The sequence below is a fragment of the Boleophthalmus pectinirostris genome, unplaced genomic scaffold (genome assembly GCF_026225935.1).
Source record: "Boleophthalmus pectinirostris isolate CB_2022bp ecotype Guang Dong unplaced genomic scaffold, ASM2622593v1 HiC_scaffold_18, whole genome shotgun sequence".
Lineage (NCBI taxonomy): Eukaryota > Metazoa > Chordata > Actinopteri > Gobiiformes > Gobiidae > Boleophthalmus > Boleophthalmus pectinirostris.
Window position 1 is genome coordinate 15,357,010 of NW_026571133.1, and position 23,805 is coordinate 15,380,814.

Here is a 23,805-nt window from a genome sequence, read left to right on the forward strand (position 1 = left end):
CTGAAAACTTCACTCAGCCCTAGTGTGTTACCATTCCATTTGAATACATGAACAATGGTGGCTTTATTGGCTTATGGAAATGTCTTCACTATAATTTCAAACTCTTATTGGTGTATTTGAAGACAGATCTCATCTAAGAGGTACCAACTTAACTTCGAAGCTTCAACAATTTTAAAGCGTGCTGAAATAATTTTAAAGAGTGTAAAATGACTCCAATGTTTCGTACCACTGTTCCTTCATTTATAATCGTTAGTTTTCTGTTGTCAGTCCCACACAATTCAGCTTTTCAGCTTTTGCCAATTTTTCAGTCTAAATTTCCACTCCAGATCCCGTCTCACAGTGATGACTTTTGCAGCCCACTCACATTCCTTTTTTTCCCCCATTTAAATAGTCCAAATACCATAGTGTTTCAGGGGGAAAGAAAAAATGCATTTGCTGTTTTTTTTTTGTTTAGAAATATTACTTTTTAATAAATGTGGAGTGGTGTTTATAATACACATGTGGGCAGGACAGGACAGACATGCAAAACATAAAAGATGGAATATACAATGGGCATTTACAATATATAGATACAATTGTTGTAGTCATAGATCCATGTTTGTTTGTTCTGATCTGTTGTGAGCATCCTTAGTGAAACCAGCGGGATCGTGGATACAGCCCGTCATAGTGAAACTCCCGATATTGTTCATTCACCTCCCGAGTTCTCTCCAGTTGTTCTGTGGAGCAAAAATCCAAAAACAAATGCCAATAACACAACTGCTACCAATAATTTTCCTAAAAGAATGTTGAATACTTTAAGTTAAATAAAGGTGCATCATGTAACTTTTCTGGTGGAGGGTCGGCAGTGTGCTTACCTTCAAGAAGATGCTTCTCCTGAAATATCCCACAGTGGCATTAAACTTGTCCATGTAGCATTTATTTAATTAATTCTGTTTTTATTTCTCTTTTCAATATTTCCAAGTGAAAAATATGCTTTATTCCTAAGAGTGGGATTGCCTCTCCACAGATCTAACCTTGACCTTGACCTGTTGGCACCACCTGCTTGTCTTCATGGAGATGGGTTATGTTTAATGCCAGATGAGTGTCAAACATTCCAGGCAAAGCAATAACATCTGTATCCTGTGTCCTCCACCAGAAAAGTTACACTGCTGCTCTATGGTAGATCATTGTATCGTAACAGTGGTACAGAAAACCTTTATAAAATACATCTAGTAGTGGTAATTGGGTAGTTTCTTTCATGTCAACTTGTGATTGTTCACTCTGTCCTAACCCACTTATTATATCTTTGAAACTGGCTTCACACCACAGTATCGGCGGGTAACTTTTCCAGCAGCATCTAAACACTAAAATTACTTGCTCAAATTCAAAACAAACACTTGAAAGGCATCTAAGTATACTGAACCTGGGCATTTGTTGCAGTGTTGGGAAGTAACTGAATACATGTATTACATGTACTGAATACAAATACTAATTTTGAGTAGCTGTATTCAGGTAGTGACTTTTTCATTTGGTGGTATTCAGAATACAGTTACTTTTCTAAAATACATAATACACAAAAGGAATACATTATGGTATTTGATCATGTAATTTTAGACAACACTGCTTTTGTGGAGAGGCATGTGTGATTTTTTTTCCATCTCCAATTAGTTACAAGTTAGTAACAGGAAATGCTTTAACATTTGTGAAACAAATATAAAGCCATTATTAATACCATATTGCATCTTTACACTATAATTTAAATGCAGCCCAATGAAAATTAAATCCACAAGCAGCATAAAATGCCCTCGCCCATATTTATTTATTTATGTCTGATTTGGACTGTACTTGTCACTATACAAAGTCAGCACACATTGGAAATGTTGATATTAGATAAGCATGGGCACTTTCGACTTTGGCCCCCTAGACTTTTTTGGTCGGGGTTACCTGATCTGAACTGTGTCCAAATAAATTCCCTTGTGGATCAATAAAGTTTATCTAAATCTAATAAGAATCACAGTTTTTTATCAGTTTGAAATGTAATTTTGAATAATTTTGGATAATTTTGGATTACATTGGGCGATTCGTCTATTGACTCAATGGGGCTGGGCCTCAGTAATCAAAGTATTCATACTTTCAATACAGTACTCTGATTGGACCATGTATCGGAATACTCTACAAAATACATTTTAATTTAGGTATTAGGTACTAAATACAGTTTCAAAGTATTCTTCCCATCTCTGGTTGTAGCTCTCATGAGAAATCGTCACCCTTATAGAAATCTTTTGAAAGCATAACTCACCATCTCTGTCCTCTTCCAGATAGTTCTCGTGCTCATTCCTCTGCTCTTCGTTGAACTCCCTTCGTCTCTCATTGTTGGCGATGTACACTCTCTGCTCAGCTGCACCAACACATGGAAAAGTACTACTGTATCATAGTTTATAAAAATATTACTGAGGCATTGTCAAACTTTAAATTATGCCTATTAATCAGTCCTTTATCCTAATGTAGTAGTTATAAGCATGACTCACCTCACAATATGAGGTGTGGGTGAAAAGATTTGGCCTTTATTCTTATAATACCAGGGCTGGGAATCACAGGCTCCCTCATGATTCAATACACAATATAATACATAGCTCACGATACAATATTATCACAGATTGGTGATACTAATATACTATTAGTAATATATTGCTGTGTTTTTAAGAATTTATTTGTTACTATTACTACTACTACTACCCACTACTTGTGCAAAGTTAATAATGCATTTATTATAATCATCAAAACTGAATACATCAACTGTATTGCATAAACAAGTTTCCACTAAATAAGCTACAAAACTGTAGTGCTGTCACAAAAAAATTGCTAAAAGATACCAAAAAATACTCTTGGCGATATGTTAATATAGCAGTCTGCAATAATGATACAATATCACCAAATTTAGTATCACCATATATCGATATATATTCAGTATTTTGATATTTTTGCACACCATTATCCTGTTTTGTACACAGTGGAAAACTAATTCTATTGTGACTACAATGACTTTTGTACAAAAATTTGACTGTTGGCAGTAGAGGGGAAGTCATAGATGGACTGTTTTGTTGGATGTAAGACAGACATCTAAAGAAATATTGGGGAAATTGAAATCCTTTTTTGTATGTACAGACTGAATCATGGTCAAGTTCCACCATGCGAATATTGCACACAAATATAACAACCATAAGTAATTCAGATCATGGGAAAACTAAATAAATTGACACATGTTCCCATAAAACTATCATTGGCAGATTAAGAGACAGTTTTATGCAAGAGTGCTTTATTTTCCTGGACCGTATTATTTCATTTCAAAAACTTTTTCTTGGCTTAAATTAAATCAACCTTAACTGGTGAAGACGCAATTGGAATTCACTTGGAATATGATGTTTTGGAAAAATTGGTGAATCTGAAAAGGGAAATTGTTCTTCAGACCTTTATTTATATTTTTTCAGATTTGCTTTTGTATGGTTGCTATTAGTTGTCATTGTTTAAACCAGAATCAAAATGAGACTTGCTCCAGTGTGTCCTGCGACTCCTGCTGCTTCTGTTTCCACTGAGTATGTGAGAGAAGAGGGGCTTAAAGCAGCTACTGTGTAACCCACCTGCTTTAACTTTCCACTGTCTGGTCCTATTAAACTCACCATTTATATACAGAGTAGTCTGAATAACATTATATTTACAGGAATTACAGGTAAGAGCTATGTCTGGTATGTAAAGGGGGTCCATCACCTGCATGTCTCTATGGGAATGTTATTACTTTGCCTGGTAATTTGCATAGTATGGCATTCCATTTAGCTTAGCAATTATTTAATTATTTGTTTTTGTTGTTAAAATACATCTTGGAAAAACATACAGCCTCTCCACAGATCAGACCTGTATCTTGGTCTGGTGGCTTGTCTTCATGAAGATACATGAATGCCATACATGAATGCCATAAATCTCCATGGAGCCCTCACCTATTCGCTCTGCATAGGTTGACCGACGGCTGCGACGCTTGAAAAAGTTTGAAGCATCTGATTCGGCCATAAACACCTGCCGCCCCGCTGCTGGAGGTCAGAGGTGAGAGGGGAAAAGTCATCATTCATAAAAAAAACTATAGGACAGACTAACTGTACACTGTGATGTTACCTGTTTGTGTGTCTGTTTTTGCATCACTGTCCACCACTGCACTCTCCACCACAATGGAAACTAATAAGATAAAAGTTTAATTTAACATTATTTAGTCCAAGCTTAAAGTATAGATATGTTGATGCCCTGAACACATTGATAGAAAGTAAACCAACACAGATGCAAACAAATTAGAACTTTATTATCTAGTACGGGGCTTATATTAATAAAATAATACTGATTCTGAGTGATTTAAAAATGGTCAAACGTCCTTACAATGGCATCCACTATTGATACAGAACATTACAAGATAAAACATTTACCATTAAATAATAACAATACCACATTTTTCACTATAAATTGCAGAGGAATCTAAATTCTCCAGAAGGCAGGAGAAAGTCATGGTTAAAATAAACATCAACAACTTAAAAGATAGTTATAGATTCAAATGAAATACTCACTTGACAAAATGATGAAGCTTGTCAATAAAGATGCTATGATGGCTTTAGTCCAAATCATCTTGGAACAAAAACAAAAGCTACAAATGCACAGTACAAATATTCTGAAAGAAGTAGTCTCCTGTCTGATGAGAGGCAGACAGAGAGATGAGAGATAAAACCAGAGGAGGGATGAAAGGGAGGAAGGAAGAGAGAGTGTGAGAGAGGGAGAGGTGGAGAGCAGAGTGGTTAAAAGATTTAGAAACTAGGGCTGGGAACTCGATTATCCTGGGATTTGGAAAAGAGGGGGGCAAGAAGGGAGCAAATGACATTTGCTGGTGTTGTTAAAATGGTTAAAAGTCTGAATATTCAAAGTAGTCAAGTAGTCAATAGTCCAATATCGAGCACAGTTGTAGTTCTTAGGGTATATTTTGGTAGCCTGTCTACGCCTGTTTTTAATTGTAGGTAACTGGGTTCACTGTGGAACATATCCCCGGGAAACTGTTTGTTGTCTGTGATTTTAACTGGTCCCAGTCACACACACAGGCAGATATGATTATTACGCATTTGTATTCAACTGGCAAAGTACATAGATAGAAAATAGTCTGCTCTCGTTCATTTTATATTGGAATAACTTGTAGCTACACAAAAAAAAAAAAAAAAAAAAAATATATATATATATATATATATATATATATATATATATATATATATATATATATATATATATATATATATATATATATATATATATATAACTGAGTGAAGCGGCAGTAGTTTAATTGGTATTTCTAAATTGTATACATAAAAAACTTTAATACACTAACTTTGAAGGCATTTACTGCACATGATATGAATAACTCACGGTTCAGTAGAAGGGAAAGACTGAGACTGTACAGGAGAAACATTATATATGGGTTACATAATGCAGATCTTCTTAGGTATGTGGTCTGTAAAAACTGTGGAAAACAGGTGGACATTTTACTCTCAAGGTTTTGTGCACTATAGCTGCAATATGGCGCTCTACAGCCAATATTTACACTCACATGAAAACACTGGAGGCAAAACAAAAAGTAGAATAAATAGCATTATCAGTAGTGGGAATCAAACAACCAGCCTTTGAGTTAGTGGGAAAATGTGTCTACCCATGAAGCTATTGCTACACAAATTAGAGGTACATTAGCTAGCAGATTACCAGAACAAATGGGTTCCTAGTGGCAGTTAAATTAAAATTAGATTGTTTATATCTTGGATGAAAAGAACTGATTATATGAGTTGGAAAATTTCTTCTCATTTAAACAAAGATCTATTCATTCGATAGACTTGAGTTATGCAAGATCAGGTACAAGGAGGAGAAACAGGAAAGAAGTGGGCCCACATTTAAAAACAATCAAATCCCCAAAGGACCATTGCACGCTGCCGTAAACCGTGTCCATAAACATTACAGCACACAGCTTATGTCACCTTTCTCTCCAATGCATGTTTGTAAAGTGATGTGAAGGACGTGCCACATATAATTTAGCCTGAACCATTCACACCAAAATCAAAATGTTACAGCTATCCAATATTAAATCACTGTCTGTAGTAACTTCAAGTGCTGAAAAATTAAATTAGAACCAATAGTTTTCTTCTTAGTTCCATTTACTTTTCACATTCATATGAATTTATTTATTAGTACCAATTTTTTTACATAAAAAAATGTTGCTGGTTTCAGCCTACTTTATTTTTAGTGAAATTATCTAGTTAGAGTAAGGAAATCTTAAGAAATCTTCTTAGTAATTTATCTTAAACAATATATACTTATATATCTTAACAAATATTCACTGTTTGGTGTCTTATATTAAAATGAACACTCAGAACACTCAGAAGTATTGTATTAAATGTATTACTTAAACTCTGTTCACTCGATATTACAGTCATAAACAATTACAATAAAAATATAGGCACATCTTCATCAAAATTATTAAGGCAACACAATAATGGTTAAAGCCAACTTGCTTAATCCATGATCACTTCAGTCACTGTGCTCATTCCTTAAAAAAATTCACAGTAACTCTTTGTCAACATGCAGTAAATCCTATGTTTTACAATCGTTTTCTATTTTTCAAAAACATATTATCTACAGTATATTTCTAGCAATGTTGGTTGAACATGTAATGCAAGAGTAATAGCTATTCATATTAGCCCAATCTCATTATAGTGTATTTCACTGCTTAAATTACAATTGCTTTAAAAACCCAATTCCCAATCAAAAAATTCTCACTTCAAAATTGTGTTTTATAGTTTTTTTTTGTTTTTTTTTAAGTTGGATAAAATTAGTAAAAATCCTTAAAATCTATACCAATCTATACTAATGTACTGTTTTTCTTGTTCAAAGATTTCCTTTAGCATTGCAGGTCATCCGTGTTGATAACATGTTGATATTCTTCTTCACAATGAAATCCTCTCTCCTTGCACCACTCTTGCTCTGAAAGCCCAAGCGTCCTATAAAACATGACAAAATATCAACACAAAATTATTTCTCATGTATAAGATGATAACAATAATTGTTTCATGTGAAAGGAGGTAGGCTCAAATAAGCGTTTGCTTCTTCCTACTCCTTTTGAGCATTGCCATGTTTTCTGCAGTATTTACTATTTTAAAAATGTTTTTCCTGTGTTACAAGGTGTAAAAATTTGCTCAAATAAAAAAAATAAATTAAATTTGATAATTTCAACATTAATATTCAGTTAGGCAATATTCCCTAAACAGAAATATGGGCCACCGAAGTGATGCATATTTTAAGTTAAGGGGAACAGAAGGCAGACTGGGAAATATCTTTTGAAATCTAAACACAGGTGAACTTCCACACATGATCCGGGAATCAAACCCACAACTGTTTTCACCACATTCATGATCCAAGTGATAACAAGTTTTCAATTCCACAATGACTACTAGTGTAAGTAAATTTAGAAACCACAACCCTAAGCTCAAAAAGTCCATGTAATAATTAATTTGCTGTCATGTTTACTCCCAGATACTGTTATCCAGGCCACTACTGAGTTGTAAATATTTGCTGACTTGATAAACTATGTGTTTAAGTGTGTGGCCTCTGACCTGGAATCTGAACTCGTCCAAATTGTACCGCCTCTTTGCAATCTCATTCACCTCCACCTCGATGTTTTCTTGTGTAGTTCCCCTCACATCAATATAGTAGCATTCAGCAGCAGCGTAGTGACAGGAGATGGCCTTAAAAACAAAAAAAAAAAATTACAATTAGTTACAATTTTTAAGGAGGCAACAACAATATAACAACTTAAACCCTTGAGTGAGTGAATACTGCATATTATAGGATCTTTAATTTTAAGCATGAAAAGTATGAGCCAAACACGGCACCACAGGTGTGATCTGTAGACAAACTAAGCCACACTAGACAGGCTACAGGAGGCATGTAGTATGAAGAAAAACCTCTTTTACTATAACTAGTTTAAACTTAAATTGCATGTTTAAGCAATGGAAGACATCAGACTTATTTTCTTTGCAAAACCCTCTGTTGGCTTATTGAAGTATATACTAGTACATGGATTTCAGAATGACAAATATCTACAGTTGTCATGGCAATTAATCATTTAAAATATTCTATATTTTATTCCATATTCTATATTTTGGAAAGGTGAAAAGTACTCTAAACGTTGCCTATAAGAGGAAACTGAAAGCCATAAACTACTGTTTATTTGTTGTTGTAAATATACATAAACATTTCAAATAAAACTGTAAATGAATAAAAAAATAAAATAAAGCCATTGCATTTTGTGCTAGGATTCAGATGCCAGATGAATTGTGGGTAATGTAGTTGTGTACCTTGCGAAAACCCTGTGTCTGGTTCATGCCAGAGCCATGGATGAGCAGCGGGTGGAAGAACACAGTGTCTCCTTTCTCCATCTCCAGGTGCGTTCTGGGATGGTCCGGGTTAAAGTCCCTCACTCCATGATACATCTTATTCACGCCACCCTGAAATCAAGGAAGTATTCATAGATTTGGTTATTGATGTCCAACTCTAACATGTATTCTAAATGTTATACAATGATGCTACTCAGGGACTAATGTCCTTCCTGTTGCACCATGCACCTGGGTAAACTGTTGTATTTGTTTGTATTCTGAGAACGGGCAATGGGCACTGTCCTGAATGATTAAAGTTAACTGCAGTCATGTGTTAAAAAATCATAACACTCATACAACTGTAATGTGATATAAAAATCTAGAATTATTGAATCTACTTGATCTCCTGAAGCTGGTTTAGAACATGAATCACAAAACATCAGCAACAGCCTGTACTTCCCACATGACTGTGACTTTGAGCATAATAAGACAAGATAAACTTTAATGTCCATCCAGGGGAAATTTGTCTTTGACACACAATGCAAGGTGCATAGATATCATTCAAAAGAATAGAATAGAATAAAAAGACTTGACAGGGCTTGTTAGTTTGTTGAGGAAAAAGACTGAAGTGGGAATAAAGGACAGCGTGAAGCGGTTACTCTAACATCTGCTGGCTCTGTTGCTCCTTCCATACCATTACAATTCATATTCTAAAAATAGATGAGATAGGTCACTCAAAATCTCATTGCCTGACTGACCACAACTTCGTAATGAATTGTTTAAAACAATAATGATTAAAATTATGACCCAAACTATATATACTATAAATATAATTGCAGTGCAGATGCCGTGCAGCCCACTGTTACAGATCCATATGTGCTACTTCATTAAATTCTAGTCTTCACCTCCCACTCAGGATAGTCATGCTCCTTCAGAGTCCCTGTGTGAGTCCCAGGTAGAACCACCAGGCAGCCATTTTGTCTGTTCACAACTTCCATGGCAGTCCAGGCGCAGACGATCCGGTCAGCAGGTCTGAAGGGGAAGTAATGTAGGTCCTGATGCATGGGGTGACGAGAGGTCTTCTTACCTAAAAGAAGACAACAAACGTGATCCTAATACTGTATAATAGTGTGTTAGTAAATCTGAATTCTAGACAAAACAAGAGGTTAATACAAATTATCCCATCTCTTCACATATATCCCTGGGTATCAGGAAGATAAATAATGAAGGCAGATTCAAAATGGTGTCTATATCAGGAAAAATGAATATGACAGGAACCAATCAATATCTAATATTATACATTTGTAAATAAACTAATCTGAAACCAGTGAGAAATTGAAGTAAATAAATAATACTTTACACTATTTGAATCAAAAGGAATATTCTTAATTCATGTCATTTTAAATTGTATGTTTTGAGTGCACAAAGCAAAGAGATATTGTAATGTAAAAAGCTGATGAGGGTGCGATGAACGGTCTCTCTGTAATACACCAAATGTCATACCTCAGGAGGTTTGTTGATCAACATGGTGTGCATGGCCATAATGTTGGGTCCAGTGAAACACTCTACATACTTCAGGATCTGGTACAAAAAGACACGCACACACACTCTTACTAATATGTTATTAGTCTTTTTGGAATAATCATTCAATCATTGTTTTAGCTTTTTGTAAGCTTTATCAAAAGTTTAATTTGTTATGTCCATGTCCCACCAAATTGCACAACCTTAACTGCTTTTACTATTTGTTGTTATTGTTGATATATTCAATACTATGGTTAATACAACAGTAAACTACCTGTGGCAAGGAGCAGTATCGGAAGAGCTCAGGGTCCTCGTGAAAGTCCTGCACTTTGGACACTGCTCTTTGATCTGGGACAAACTCAGATTTAGCAATGGCCACGTCCCTCATCACGACCAGACCAGGAACTTCAAATTCTTGTCGGCAGATACGCTCAAACTCCTTTCTGAAAAATAGATTACATATCAATGACTATAAACCCATTGCATTATTGCATATTGTGAATTGTTTTGTAGCACAGGTTGAATATACACGTCTGCAAAGCTGTGAGGTGAACCTGGCCAACCAGAAACTAATAGTAATCATCTACCCAACATGAAGAAAGTGCTTTACAGAATAAGAAAGACACATTAAGAAAATCACAATACAGACAAATCAAAACATAAATGATGATTAAAAAAATTTACATTAAAAGAAAAAAGTGTGGAGTAAATACCTTTCAGTTATATGTACAGCTAAACAGAACAGTTTTCATAAGAAGGATGTAAAGCTACACCGACAGTAAACCGAGAGACAGGTTGACCTTCTCACATAATGTAAAAACAAATGTGTAAAAATATGTGAAAAATCCCATTGTGTTTAGACATAACTTTATTTACCTGAATTTGTCAATGTCCTCATGCGGCACCAGATTCTTGATGACGAGGAAGCCATTTTCCTCATAGAACAGCCTCTGCTCCGGAGTCAGCACATTGTTGTCCACAGTGTATCTATAAATAAAAATTCACCAGAACTTGACAGAAGTTGATACATATGTTTGGCAAAGATAATTTAGCCACAAAATAAATCCAGTAATTTGGGGATTGTTGATCCAGACATTTATTTGTTGACGTGTCACTTGCACACAGACCTTGACCATGAGTTTTTCAATGCACCTCATGTTCTTAGTGAAATTACTCCCTGTCCAATCATTGAATCAATAACAGAAAAAGTACATATAGCACCTTTAAAGTAAACTTTGGAAGAAAAAAATAATAGCCACATTGGTCAAAGCAAATATGTTGAAAATCATTCTACAATGTGAACAGAATGCATTTAAGTCCTTTTCTGGACCTGGTGTAGTCCAGATGGTAGTACTTGGAAAGCCTTTTTCTTCTGGTGTGAGATAACAATTTTGTGTCAGCATCTCTGTGACCATCTAATCCACAAACATATCCGACATGAACAAAACCCAAATTTACAGTAATTAGGACAACCAGATATGTCAATCAATACAATAAGAAAACAAGGATGAATCTCATGTAAATAAGTGGAAGAAGTAGGTCAGTTGTAATTGTAAACTGTGCAATAAAATCAACCATTTGCTCCTCAGACAATTAATAAGTTAAAAAAAAAAAAAAAAGTTTTTACATTTACAGATTATAGGTAATAGTGGAAAAGGTGTACAGTTGGGGGAAAATAAATGGAATTAGCAAACTAACTCATTACTTTGTATTGATATGTCAGCATGCATGCATCATATTGTAGGGATATAGGTTAAATGCTTAAGTTGTAGAAAAAGACAGGGCTAACCTTAAATTCAAAGGCTGACTGAGGGTGTAGGCTTGGACAGCAGTTGGTGAAGCTCTCTGTTGGCGACCAGTAAAGGAATAAAACATGAAGAATAACTGCTTTTAATATGTTTTGGGTGAAATTGTTGTTATCCTTGTGCAGTTGAGATGATTTATTTCACTTACTTAGATAATTCACTAGTTATGTTGTACTTGAAGTACTTATATTATAGACTTAAAGCCCCAAGAAGTAAAGATTATTTTAATCTACTAGCACCACAAAACATAGTTTAAAAATATATTATATCAGTGTATGCTTTTGTGATGCATTAAAGATTGTTTTGCAGGTTTAGTTCAATTTCAGCTCAGTTTAGTTTTTTATGTTGTAGTAAAGCTGGTTCAGAGGTCACCTATTTGACTAGAGGCCTACTTGGAGTGAAACGTTTGACAACCACTGAACTTTAAACACTGAAAATCTCACAGTTTCATAGTAGTCTTTTTCTTTTCATCTGCTCTAAATTGATCATTTCCCACTATGTCGCTCCACAGGGCTTGTCCCACTTTTAACTTACTGTTTGACTAGGGTAAACAGATGTCTCTATTTACCTGGAACAGTCCCAGTTTTGAGTCCTGTGTCCCCTGTCCCAGCAGATTTATCCCAAACCTGTCTTTTGTCCCAGTGCCCCAGGTATCCATATTTCTGACCAATTCGATACCTGCTAACAGTAAAGAGAGGCATGCATTGTCATCTGTTTAGATAAAGTACAGAAAAACTGCTTAAAAATGACCACAGCGCAAAGAAAATGTGACAATACTGACTCAAATTAGTGCCGAGTAACAATTCTCCTTAATTACGCATTCGTTTCACAATTTCATGATTACCAACTAACCCAAAACAAGGATGCCCCAGTTTTTTATTTTGAAAATCTGGTCACTCTAATCATTTCTAGGATAATTGCAATATCAACCTGCCGTTTCCAACATTGTTCGTCTGGATGATGAATAAATGCTAACACTACAACAATGCAATAACCATAACACAATAAGAGGAACCCACTCGAGGCCTGGTTTGCAGATCAAGACCCCGGTCTCGACGGTGGTGCAGCCCCATCTGTATAGTTTCTGTTCCGGGCTAGCGCTGCCCAGTCTCACCGGCAAAATAAAGGATACAATAGCGGCAGGAGGACGGTCAAGATGTCCGAGTAGATGTCTGAGTCTGTCCGGTGCCCGAGACATGTTGGTCTGCACTGTTCCTGGAGCTCTCCTAGCTAGTTGCAATGAACACGTAGCGTAAGGCAAAAGTGGGTTAATGACCAGAACCAATGTGAGATAACACGCTACAAAGTACATACATATACAACAAATAATATTATAGTGAACTAAATCGCGTATGCATGTGCATTTATCAAAAGAAAATAACTAAAAACATACTTGAAGTCCATTAAACCGTTATTCTAAACGTTAAAATTTAAATAATAAATAGGTAATTTAGGCGATTTTTACTGTAGTCAACCACAAGATGGCATCACACAGTAGCTGATGACCGTGATAACCACACACCATCATTCATAAATGAAAAAAAAAAAAAAAAAGAGAGATAATTTGAAATACTAGAATGCTACCAGAATTTTTACTTTTATTTCTGTAATAATACATTGTGTTTTTTCAGGACATAATCATGCCTTATTTAACACCAGTCACCAGTGTTTTTGCTGCGTATTTTGAGTGTATTATTAACAATTACTAATTAGGCTATATTTTTTCTCTTTGTTATTATATTGTGATGCTTGAGCTACTGTGTCCAAAGAATTTCTCTTGTGAAACAATAAAGTTTGTTTGTCTAAGTTTAACATTAAAAAACACAGAATGTGATTTACGAAGTAGAAAAATGGGTGAGAAGACGGTGACCTGCTTTGAAAAGCGATCATTGTTTATTCACCATTTAAATTAAAATGTGAATTATTTTAATATTGAAAACCGGAAGTTGGTTTTATTTTGAATGTTCCAAACGCAAACAAAACAATCCGCCTTTATTGTGAAAGAGTCGTTTCCATGTACGTATGTCTAACTTGACCGCTGCTGCCTCTTGTTGCTGGCACTCCTCCCATCTCCTGTGTCGAGAGGACCTCCTCCAGCAGCTTTAAACTGCTCCACCGCCACACCAGCGACATTTTGGGGGATCGGTCTCAACCCCTCTGCCTGTTATTCTTCAGATTTGTCCCCGTGTTTAACTAAAGGGATATTTCTTTCTTTTCCGGTACGTGGTTTCGGAAGCTGAGCGCACACGAGGAGCTTGTTGAGCCGAGGCTGTGCTGCCTTCAGTGGGCGGATAAAGAGAAGGTATCCGGGCCTGGGAGCTCCACATTCACAAGTCAGTGGGTTGGAGCGACGGAATTCAGCGTTTTCAGGTACGTTTTCTTTATGATCACAAACAGACAGCACATTTACACGCACACAGTGTCTCATATGCCGTTCACATCTATCTCTACAAAGAGAACTAGACTGGTAGGTTCATTGGCAGACCCAGTGCAAATGAAAACATAGGAAGCGAAAACTGAGGAAGAATGCGCTGCTTTTCTGTCATCCTTTGAGCCTTGTATTTTATCATCATCGCAAGGCTTTCCCAGTTACAATGTATTATTACAGATTAGTGTGGAAAAGCTTGTTCAAATATAAAGCTAGGTGCCTAATTACTGTCATTCTCATGTCTATAGACTTAAATATAATAAATAAAGCATAAGGGTCTGTAAATTACTCAATCTTACCACTATAGCAAACATAAAATAGAGATTCTTGCAGCTTAATGCTTAATAATGCACCATTTTAAGGCAGATTTTGTATTACATAAGTGTGATCAATCCATATCCATTCAAAATAGTTTGTAGAAGTATAAACCACCTTTTTCTTCCTGTGCATTAATTTGTCAATAATGTAAGTTGTAAGTGTTTCTAGCTTTTGGGGTCTCTTTGTTTTTAACTGCTTATGAAGCTTGGCATTTCCACTTGAAAGCATTAGTCTACTGGCTCAGGAGGTACTTGATGTGATCAGTGATGGTGCTCTCTGATGCTATGTTGTGGGAGGTAGCTGTATGTCATCTGACAATTTTATTACAGTAAGATCAGAGGATTAACCAATTTTACTGTAATTTATAACTATGTCAAGTTTGTTTATCAAAAGAAGTTTATTAGGGCAATAAAACAAAAAATGTCTGAGGAGAAGACAGGTGAGACAGGTATGAACATGAGGTAAACCAGACTTATATTATGCTATTTTCTGATCTGTTATAATGTGTTTCCTCATCAAAAATATACCTGGAGTTGTGTTTTAAGTCACACATTTTTAACACACAAAGAAATAGGGGTGTAGGGAAAAAAATCGATTTAGTGATATATTGCGATATTACACAAAAATTCCAGAGTTACATTTACTGTTCTCCTGTTAAAAATAAAAACATGAATTCATGTAATACAATTTTGTGCTTGTGAAGTTGTATATGACTATATTATTTGAAGTCGTTATTGATAAATCACAATATATTGTCCTTTGTTTTAGTATTGGGATATATCAGAATATATAGTATCGTGACATGCATAGCGTGATATGTATCGTATCGTTAGACTCATGGCTATGCACACCCCTATGAATAAATAATTTCCTTTCTCGATCAGTAAAGTTTGTCTAACTCTAAATCTTGTATATTTAAGCTAAGTTCTTCTCTCAAACTGAGAGGACTCTGTTCCACCTTCTAATGTCATGTAGTAATGCAGGAAGTGCTCCACTATGTTTTTAAATATGTGCACCTCCACTAGAATCATTTAGACAATTTCAGCCCTGGAATTGCCAACCTTTACTAAACAAAAGATAAAAGACAGCTGTTAACTTAAAAAGTACTGCTTCATGAAATCATAAGGTGAAACAGAGCCTTTTAAGCTTTGGAAATGTAGACAGACTAATAGTTAAGGGTTGCTCAAATATGAAAGATGTGATGATGTTGATGATCTGAATGAAACAAAACACAACTCCAGGTGTGTTTTTGAGGCGGTAATAACTTTATATAAGTTATATGAGGTGAGATGAATTTGGGTTTTTATATAAGGGCTGATACTGGCATCCCAACATCAAAGCTAAGACAATAATAAAGCTTGTTTTAAATACATTTTCAGTTATGCAATGTGAAATTGCTACTAAAGTGTCTCATTCTAATTTAAAAACCTAGAATAATGCATGCAAATTTGCCTTTTACTTTTGGCATTTACATTGTTGATTGCTTAATTTCTGTCATATTTGATGCTTTTATAGTAATTTCTGTTCTGTGTGTAAATGACCCACATTCAGATGCATGCTGCTGGCTCTGTGATACAGCCTCAGAGGACAGTGTAATTAGCCTGACACAGCCCCCTCCTCATGTCCAGGGGCTGCGTTGTGCAGAGCTTGTATTGACTTGTCCCTGCATTATGTGGCTCACTACAGCAACATAAGAGCCGGAAGCATGTACCGTGAAATGTGCACATAACATACATTTGAACATGTATCTATAATAGCACTATTTCTTGTGCAAACACATAATGGTTTCAACATAACATATTGTGTTCCCATGTAGTAATATTACAGAAGTACAGAATTTTTTACACAGTGCATTTTAATACCTTTACTTAGAAAGTGAGTTTGTGTCAAAATCAATAGTAAATTTTGAGATCTTGAAAGTGGTAGACTTTTGAATATTTAAATCTCTGAATATTGCATTGACAAAATGTTATGGTAATAATTGTGCTATATATCTTTTGGTTTTCTACATAAAAATCTACAACAGATAATTTGCAAGTCTAATGTTCTGGACCAGGGCTGTCAATATTGACCATAAAAGTGCTTTTCTGTTCACCACTTTAGAAAGATGATTACAGACTACAGGAGGCTGTCATAAGCCACATAGAAATATCCATACATTGACTATTGGTTAGGACAATATGGTTCAAAATCCCACCGTGCTTTGCAACAGCGCTTCATGCACTCAGGGATGCACTAAAAAGCTGTTGCCATTGGTTACCAAGTCCCTATAATTTGATATTACTTCAATTTGTGGAAGTGTTTTAGAAAAGTGTCAAGTAATAAAGTTGTTAGATTGGTCTGTTATTTGTCAAAGTGAGTCATCAAACATTTTTTCCTGTTCAATGCTATGTGTGCATTTTACTTTTGTTCTGACATAGCACACAGTGTACAAAAGTGAAATGCCTTGTTTTGCTTCATTAAAGGTGCACTATGTAACTTCTAAGGTGCTGCTACTTGCTTGTCTCCATGGTGATATTCTTTACATGGGATGTTCTACAGTAGAGCATTAAATATATTTGCGCTGTATGTATTCAATTGCAAGGTGTTTAATATCTCAAAAATACCTTGAAAAACATGAATTCTTACTATGTGCAGGCTTGCTTCTCCATAGATCTGTTAACTTGTTTCCATTGTGAAAATCATATTTATTTCCATGCTGTGTAATAATCAAGGGAAAGCAGTAACACCTCCAAGGAGACAAGCAGACTCACCACCAAAAAATAAATATTATCAATAGGAAGTATTTTAGTGTATGCTTTATTTATCAACATAACATTTAAAAACAGACATTAAATGCCATTTGTATTAGTTCCTATGGAATGTCTTTCCACTGTTTGCCTTGAGGCAACAAGATGGCATTATCCATCCATCCATCCATTTTTGTCCGCTTATCCGGGGCCGGGTCGCGGGGGGAGCAGCCTAAGCAGGGACTCCCAGACTTCCTCACCCCAGACACGTCCTCCAGCTCCTCCGGGGGGACCCCGAGGCGTTCCCAGGCCAGATGGCATTATATGATCAGGAAAGAAATTAAACTGTTATCCTTTTGGTATGATTGATATTTGTTACCCTAAACACTGCAATCAATACAGCCATTTTAATAAGCTACAGAGATTAGTCCTTGCCTGTGCACAAAGGATGTTCTTAATTTAGCATTTTAATTCATCTCATGATGCAAATGCAAATAGTATTTGAATGAGCATGTTGCCTGTGTCTAGGAAGTCATAGAACATTTGTACAAAAAAGGATTAAAACATTTGTAGTTATGGCGGCATTCAGGGCTTTTTAAAAACTGCTGACAGTAATATATGTCACCTTTCCGCTTGTGGTGGTAGTATGTTTTCTGTGGGTTTGCAGTTTCTTTCGGGCTTTTACTTTAAGACTGACCACAGTAAATGTAATACTTGTCACGATGTATGCTTTATGAGAATGAGAACCACCATCTTCTTCTGAGAGTTCACACCTTGCTGTGATTGGTTATCTGTCACTGACTTAGAACATGATGGAGTAATTGGCTTGGAACGGTGTTTGAGCATAGAGGTAAATAACAATAACAATAACATGATGAGACCATATTGACCTGAATTTGGCCTTTGTGGCTACACGGATGAACCTGTCTGAAACCCATAAGCTCCAGATATAAAGAATGGCGTATCCCTTTTTAACAAATCCTTCAAACTCTCCTTGTTTTTGCTTGTTTTAAAAATGCAAAGTGTTTAGAGTGGGAGTTGAAATTTTGAGAAAAAAGAGAAAAGAGAAAAGTTATGTAATATCAGACATTTTCAGTCTGTCAAAACATTTCACTTGCTCAGCTGTGAATTTTAGAAAATGTGATGTCTATAGTTTCGCCAATGCCAAATAATCATTTCCTCATCAAGTAGCTCATTGCTGCTTATGTTCCACAAAAATCGTGCAAGATTGTCTTTAGAAAAGCGTGGGAAACTTTGTAGAGCTGCCTGCAGTTTCTGGGACTCAGGTTTAAAATGCTGTTGCCCTTGACAACCAAGTCTTACTCTTGACTTCTGCATTGTTTTATATTACTGGCTGCATAAGTTATAACAACAAAATGTATCCAATGCTTCCTATTAAGCTCTTTTATTTATGTCCTAATAAAAAAATAAACAAAACAATACAGCTAACATAGCAAAGCATAGCAAAGTGGGTCAATTAGTAATTTATGATAGCAACTGTATACTGTATGTTAAAAGTTAAGTTTAGCTTTTCTTAAACCCTAATGGTGCACTTGCATTGCCTGCTATATATTTTCCTCACCCAATAAAGGCCAGAACATGGTAAAACGTGCACATATGTTGGTCTAGCTTACGTCTTGTGGGGCAGTTTTCAGCTGTCAGTTCACTGCTTATGGGTGGATTTGCAGCAGTGGAGGCGAGGTGGCAATTACTGGGTTTTTAGGGTCTTATTCTTGGTCTGCGTACAATTTTAGCGTGGGATGACTTCAGCTTCACAGTCAGATGCAGTGATGAGGGAAAGTTATGCTAACCATGCAAAGAATGTAGAGTGGTGTGAGTCTATTGTCTCATTCACACTCTTAGTGCTATTTTTATGGGAGAAATACACAATCCAGTATTTAGGTCATATTGCCTCAAAGTGGATGCTACTGTCATTGTGGAGGAGATGGTGGTTGGAGGAAGTAGCTTGGTTGGAAAAAAACAAAATAAATGTGTCATAAATGTTACCTGTTTTTGTGTGGGTGGATGCACGGGTGACAGATAGGATGTTAGGTTGTGAAAGACGCAGTGATAGAATATTCAAATCAAATATAACTGTAGAAAAATATTTTATGTTGTTTTAGGAGGAAAACATTTTACTGCATGTTGGTTGTTTGGCTGGGCATAATAAAAATCAGTGTTTATTCATTTGCAGGATTCATTGTAGTCCATGGAGAGAAGGCTATGGTGACCCATTTTAGTTTCTAATTTCTCTCATTGTTTAAAAATAAAGCTGCACAATGAATTAATACTGACTTTTTCCCAAATATTAAATCAGCCGGCTATTTGTAACAACAAAATAAAACACATATTTTATTTCTTAAGCGTGCAATTGAGTTCAAGAAATCTTTTAAGCAGTACATATGTATACAGTTTGTGTCCAAGATGATGGAAAATTAAATTACATAACTTCATTTGTCCAGTTAAAACAACAAGTAACACAGCTTTTACTATAAAGCCACTAACTTTGCCAATTTCTTTTCCTTCTTGGTCTTCAGTTTACCTGCATGTATTGTACTAGAGGGTTGCATATAGTAGTAGCAGTAGTTTGGTCAATAAAGTCAATTTTTCTTTTCTGTCCCATGTGTCCAATTAAACCTGTAGACAAGTTATAACCATGTTGTACCTGGCTGCACTGTATTGAGGAGGTAAATACACTGGTTTGATAAAAGATATTGATTTGCTTTTACTGTGTTACTGAAAAAATGCAAAAAAAACAGATGACATTTAGCTGAACTATAGTTGCAACTCATCTAACATTTTCATCACTATGTTATTTTAGTTTTTATGATATATTATTTTCAGACTTGCCTGCTACTTCCATGCTGTTGCACATTTTAACCAGAAACACCAGTGGGAAAATGACTTGAGGCGAAATGTCAGCTACATGTTGAAGACCGTATAGTGCTGTCATATGTAACTGTGATAGAATGGCATCAATAGCAATAGCTTTTAATCATTGTTTAGTTCCTTTGCTTTTTCTATCAATGTACATTTATTTGGTTGATTGAGAAAACCAGGGAACTTTGCTGTAAGGAGAAAATTACTCATTAAGTCCCTTTGCCAAACACGCTACAGTTTCCACACATCTTATATTCAGTTATTGTCATAACAGCATAATCAAATCTGACTTCTGCCTCATGACTAAGATCATCTTTTACTTCATGTCTCAGTGTCTGTCCTGTACCTCTGGTACACACTGGAAAAGAAATGGGTGAGATAAAAAAAAGTAAAATTTTGATTAGAGCAGTACTTTTGAGTTGATATTGTTTAGCTTTACTTAACGCATTAAATCTTCATTATTTAACTTCATAAATTCAAGTTATATACTCAAATAGTAAAGTAAATATACTGTTGATACCTTTTTACTTGAGTGCAATTTTGTTACTCCAGTGTGATTTTTGTTTTCTATAAATTCCTACAACACTTAATTGAAAAAAATTGTATCTTGAGTCATATAATCAATATTTACATTCTGATTTAAACAGGTTTGATGTAATTTTGGATTATTATTTTTGCAGTGCAGTTTTATTTCCATTGGCCCTCACTAAGTGTTTGACTGAGACTGGCCCATGTTTAATCTGGGAGATTAGGCTGCTCCATTGTGGACACTGCAGAGGATAATGCGCTCAGACAAATGACAATCCTTATAATGAAAACCCTAGCAGTTACATGAAGTTACTTTCCCTTATTTGGGGAGCACTGCTGTTGTGTCATTGGAGACCTGCGATGCTAAAATATTCAGTGCTCTTTCTCTCTCCCTTTACTCCCTAGCACAATAGAGGATTATTTCAATACAATGGACAAATCGGATAGAAATTTACTGTGCGTTCTTTGTTGTATTAGATCATAATGGAGAGAATAAAGCAGAACATTGTGAGGTTAACGGAGGGTACGAAATATGACTGGTATGACTCATTTAGATTACAGCTTTCACACACCACTTTCATACTAGGCAATGTGGGCAAAGTGTTTTGCCAAAGGACACAATGGCATTTTTTACCACTGACACCCCACTGTGGCTTCTGCTTTTCCCAGAGGTCTCCTATCCAAGTACTAACCAGACCTGGCCTTGCTTAGCTTCTCAGAGCTGACGAGATCAGGATTTGACAAGGAGGTTTGAACTTGTGGCAGAAACAGTGGTCGGCAACAAATTAATTTCAGTATGGAACATTTATGTGGGTTGGAAAATCAATGTCTTGTGGTATTGTCATATTAAATTTGAAGTTGTTGAGTTTGCTCATTGGGTATTGGGTTTTAAATACTCGTATGGCATTTAGAACCACTTAAAAAAATATACATACATACATACGTACCACAATTTTAGCAATAATCTCTTTGCATTGTTTGTACAAGCTACCTCTTCTTGATGCATTTGTAAGAACAGCAAGTCTTTGCCAAGTACAGTCAGCTTCTGTTTGTTCGTCCTACAAACATTTTACCATCTGCCTTCTTTTATGTGATATTTTCCTCAATCATATTTCATTTTAATTGTCCCATTGAAAAGATGAAACCCTTTCATTATTTTTGCACACTGTTATCTTGTTCAATTGCTGCTTTTCAGATAACCCCCACTTATTATGTTGCCTATTAATCTGAATTCCTCTGTCTCTAATAAAGTTTTTAATCTTTCTAATTATCCTGTCTTTGGTGCTATCTTCAATTGCTAGCTCATACAGGGTTGTTATCTGCTATTACTATGACAGAAATGCTTGGGTAAGTTAAACAAATTGTGGAGATGAGCTGAGAAATGATTTGTGCATTGATTCATGTTTCAGACATAGGAACATCTTTTAACGTAAGTGTTTTGAGATTAAAAGAAGGGCCACAGCGTACTGATAATCTGTGGTAATCAGATTTAAATCAATATCCTATGCGTCAATGAGCACCAGTTATCACTACTGAGCACCAGACAAATGTTAAATACAGGAGCCATGTATGGGGTGTACATCTACTCATGTTAAAACGAAGTTGTCCATACAGTAAATACACATCTTTTCAAACCTGTCTTGTCTTACCCAGTATTTCCCAACCAGGGGGTCCACGTGAACTAACTAGGGGGTACTTGGAATGGTTTCAGATTTTAAAAGAAAATGAAATTGAATATTATTTCTTTGTCAGTTTAACCTATTTGAGAATAATTTGTCAGGATTCAAGATGTCAGTATCATTAAAACAAGAAACAAATGACAATACACTATTAAACATATTTATTTACCTAGAATTGAATTAGGGGTACTTGGATTATGAGCCAAATCTCAGGGGCCCTCGAGACAAAAAAGACTGGGAAACACTGGCCTAACCTATTCCAATTGTGTACTTGTTTGATTCTGGATTGCTGTAAAAATTGTTTGATTCTGGATTGCTGGAGCATGAAGCTGCAATGTCCTCACTTCCTCATTCAAATCAGATTTGGTTAAATGGTGCAATAAAATGTAAACAAGCACATGACTTTAAACAACTTCTCCTCACGATTAGAGCTAAATTGTAATGAGGCACAAAATGGACAGTTTGCTCCTTCGTCCTCCTTGGACTGCAGCGAAAACAAAACATATTTTTTTCACTATATTAACAATGGAACAAAATTCAATGGGCTAACTGCATCGGCCGTTATCGATACAGTTTGTATATTTCAGTTTTGGCTGATAACATCGTTCCATACTGATATGAACACATTTTATATTCCAGATAAATACATTTTATTATCATTTGTTGCTAAAGTGAAAAGTTAAGTAGAGATCTTTATTTCAACTCAAAGTTAAAGTAAAGTAGATAAAGTTATGGGCCTTGGATTTAAAAGCTAAATATCATATCAGATTTATATCAGATATTGGCTCAAAAAAATAAAATACATATCGGCCGTTCACTCATTTCATTTTTATTCAGAATCTCAGTTAGATATTTAAAATGTTTAGTCCTTTGGTGCTTGATTTTGTGGGAAAACTTGGAAAATATTTGGGTTGCCATAAATTAGAACTGTGAGGAGGAGGAGTGAGCAAGAGAAGAGGGAATATTGAAATGAGAAAAGATAAATCTAGTTTTGAGGTTTTGCATTGCTCTGGTTTTTCTGGTGGTGGGTGTTAGCCTAATGATATTTCAATCCAGTAGCAGCATCAATGGCAAATGTAAGCCACAGCCAAGGGAGTTCAAAAGACTTTGTCATTATGGGATTTGGAAAAATGTTGTAATTATTATTATTATGTCAAGAGAATAAGTGTTATTATTTTCAATTATTCAGCCTTAACGTGTGGTTTGCTAGTATATTTTTGGTCTAGCAGGAAAATTGACACATCAACAGCATATTTTAGTGGAGTATTTAATTTTATTTAACCTACGTTTGCACATGGTTATACCCTTACTTGCATTTCCACAAATTTGTTTTAAATAAATATAAATGAATGAAACCTAACACATCTTTATACACACATATACTGTATATTTTGATTGTGGACCTTTTTAAAAACTGAAAGAACTGGCTTTTTTCACTACAGTATTTCTCTAAAGTAGCAGACAGTTTCCCATCTCTGTACTGGAATGTTCCATCTAAAA

General features: G+C 35.4%; 3 protein-coding genes across 4 annotated transcripts in view; 1 reads left to right on the top strand and 2 right to left on the bottom strand.

Annotated features, from left to right (window-relative positions):
* Positions 1-407: 407 nt before the first annotated feature.
* Positions 408-4,891, bottom strand: ucmaa (upper zone of growth plate and cartilage matrix associated a). 2 transcript variants are annotated; one of them, XM_020926723.2, is made up of 5 exons: positions 4,584-4,891; positions 4,144-4,203; positions 3,972-4,058; positions 2,279-2,377; positions 408-716 (listed from the first exon to the last, which is right to left on the bottom strand). In XM_020926723.2, the coding sequence occupies exons 1-5, from the start codon at positions 4,639-4,641 to the stop codon at positions 628-630; spliced, it is 393 nt and encodes a 130-aa protein (XP_020782382.1). In that variant the 5' UTR covers positions 4,642-4,891; the 3' UTR covers positions 408-627. The 2 variants fall into 2 exon arrangements, with proteins under 2 accessions (XP_020782382.1, XP_020782381.1); XM_020926722.2 differs by having other exon boundaries at positions 3,972-4,061.
* Positions 4,892-6,416: 1,525 nt separating this feature from the next.
* Positions 6,417-13,088, bottom strand: phyh (phytanoyl-CoA 2-hydroxylase). Its single transcript, XM_055154196.1, has 9 exons — positions 12,876-13,088; positions 11,728-11,783; positions 10,815-10,925; positions 10,213-10,381; positions 9,922-9,998; positions 9,323-9,509; positions 8,400-8,549; positions 7,656-7,787; positions 6,417-7,043 (listed from the first exon to the last, which is right to left on the bottom strand). The coding sequence occupies exons 1-9, from the start codon at positions 13,053-13,055 to the stop codon at positions 6,990-6,992; spliced, it is 1,116 nt and encodes a 371-aa protein (XP_055010171.1). The 5' UTR covers positions 13,056-13,088; the 3' UTR covers positions 6,417-6,989.
* Positions 13,089-13,822: 734 nt separating this feature from the next.
* cdk17 (cyclin-dependent kinase 17) overlaps positions 13,823-23,805 on the top strand; it is a 48,245-nt gene continuing 38,262 nt past the window's right edge. The window contains exon 1 of the mRNA XM_020926222.2: positions 13,823-14,113. The gene's annotated coding sequence lies outside the window, so the exon portion shown is untranslated. The remainder of the gene's footprint in view (positions 14,114-23,805) is intronic.

What these genes read in the sequence shown, in the direction of transcription:
- phyh (XM_055154196.1), bottom strand. Translation starts at nt 13,055, where the DNA reads ATGTACTTTGTAGCGTGTTATCTCACATTGGTTCTGGTCATTAACCCA. An exon ending in ACCGTCCTCCTGCCGCTATT is followed by an intron (nt 11,784 to 12,875) that starts GTATCCTTTATT and finishes GGTCGCCAACAG; the next exon opens with AGAGCTTCACCAACTGCTGT. An exon ending in AGTCAGCCTTTGAATTTAAG is followed by an intron (nt 10,926 to 11,727) that starts GTTAGCCCTGTC and finishes TTTTATTTATAG; the next exon opens with ATACACTGTGGACAACAATG.
- ucmaa (XM_020926722.2), bottom strand. Translation starts at nt 4,641, where the DNA reads ATGATTTGGACTAAAGCCATCATAGCATCTTTATTGACAAGCTTCATC. An exon ending in AAAAACAGACACACAAACAG is followed by an intron (nt 4,062 to 4,143) that starts GTAACATCACAG and finishes TCTGACCTCCAG; the next exon opens with CAGCGGGGCGGCAGGTGTTT. An exon ending in AACCTATGCAGAGCGAATAG is followed by an intron (nt 2,378 to 3,971) that starts GTGAGGGCTCCA and finishes GTGTTGGTGCAG; the next exon opens with CTGAGCAGAGAGTGTACATC.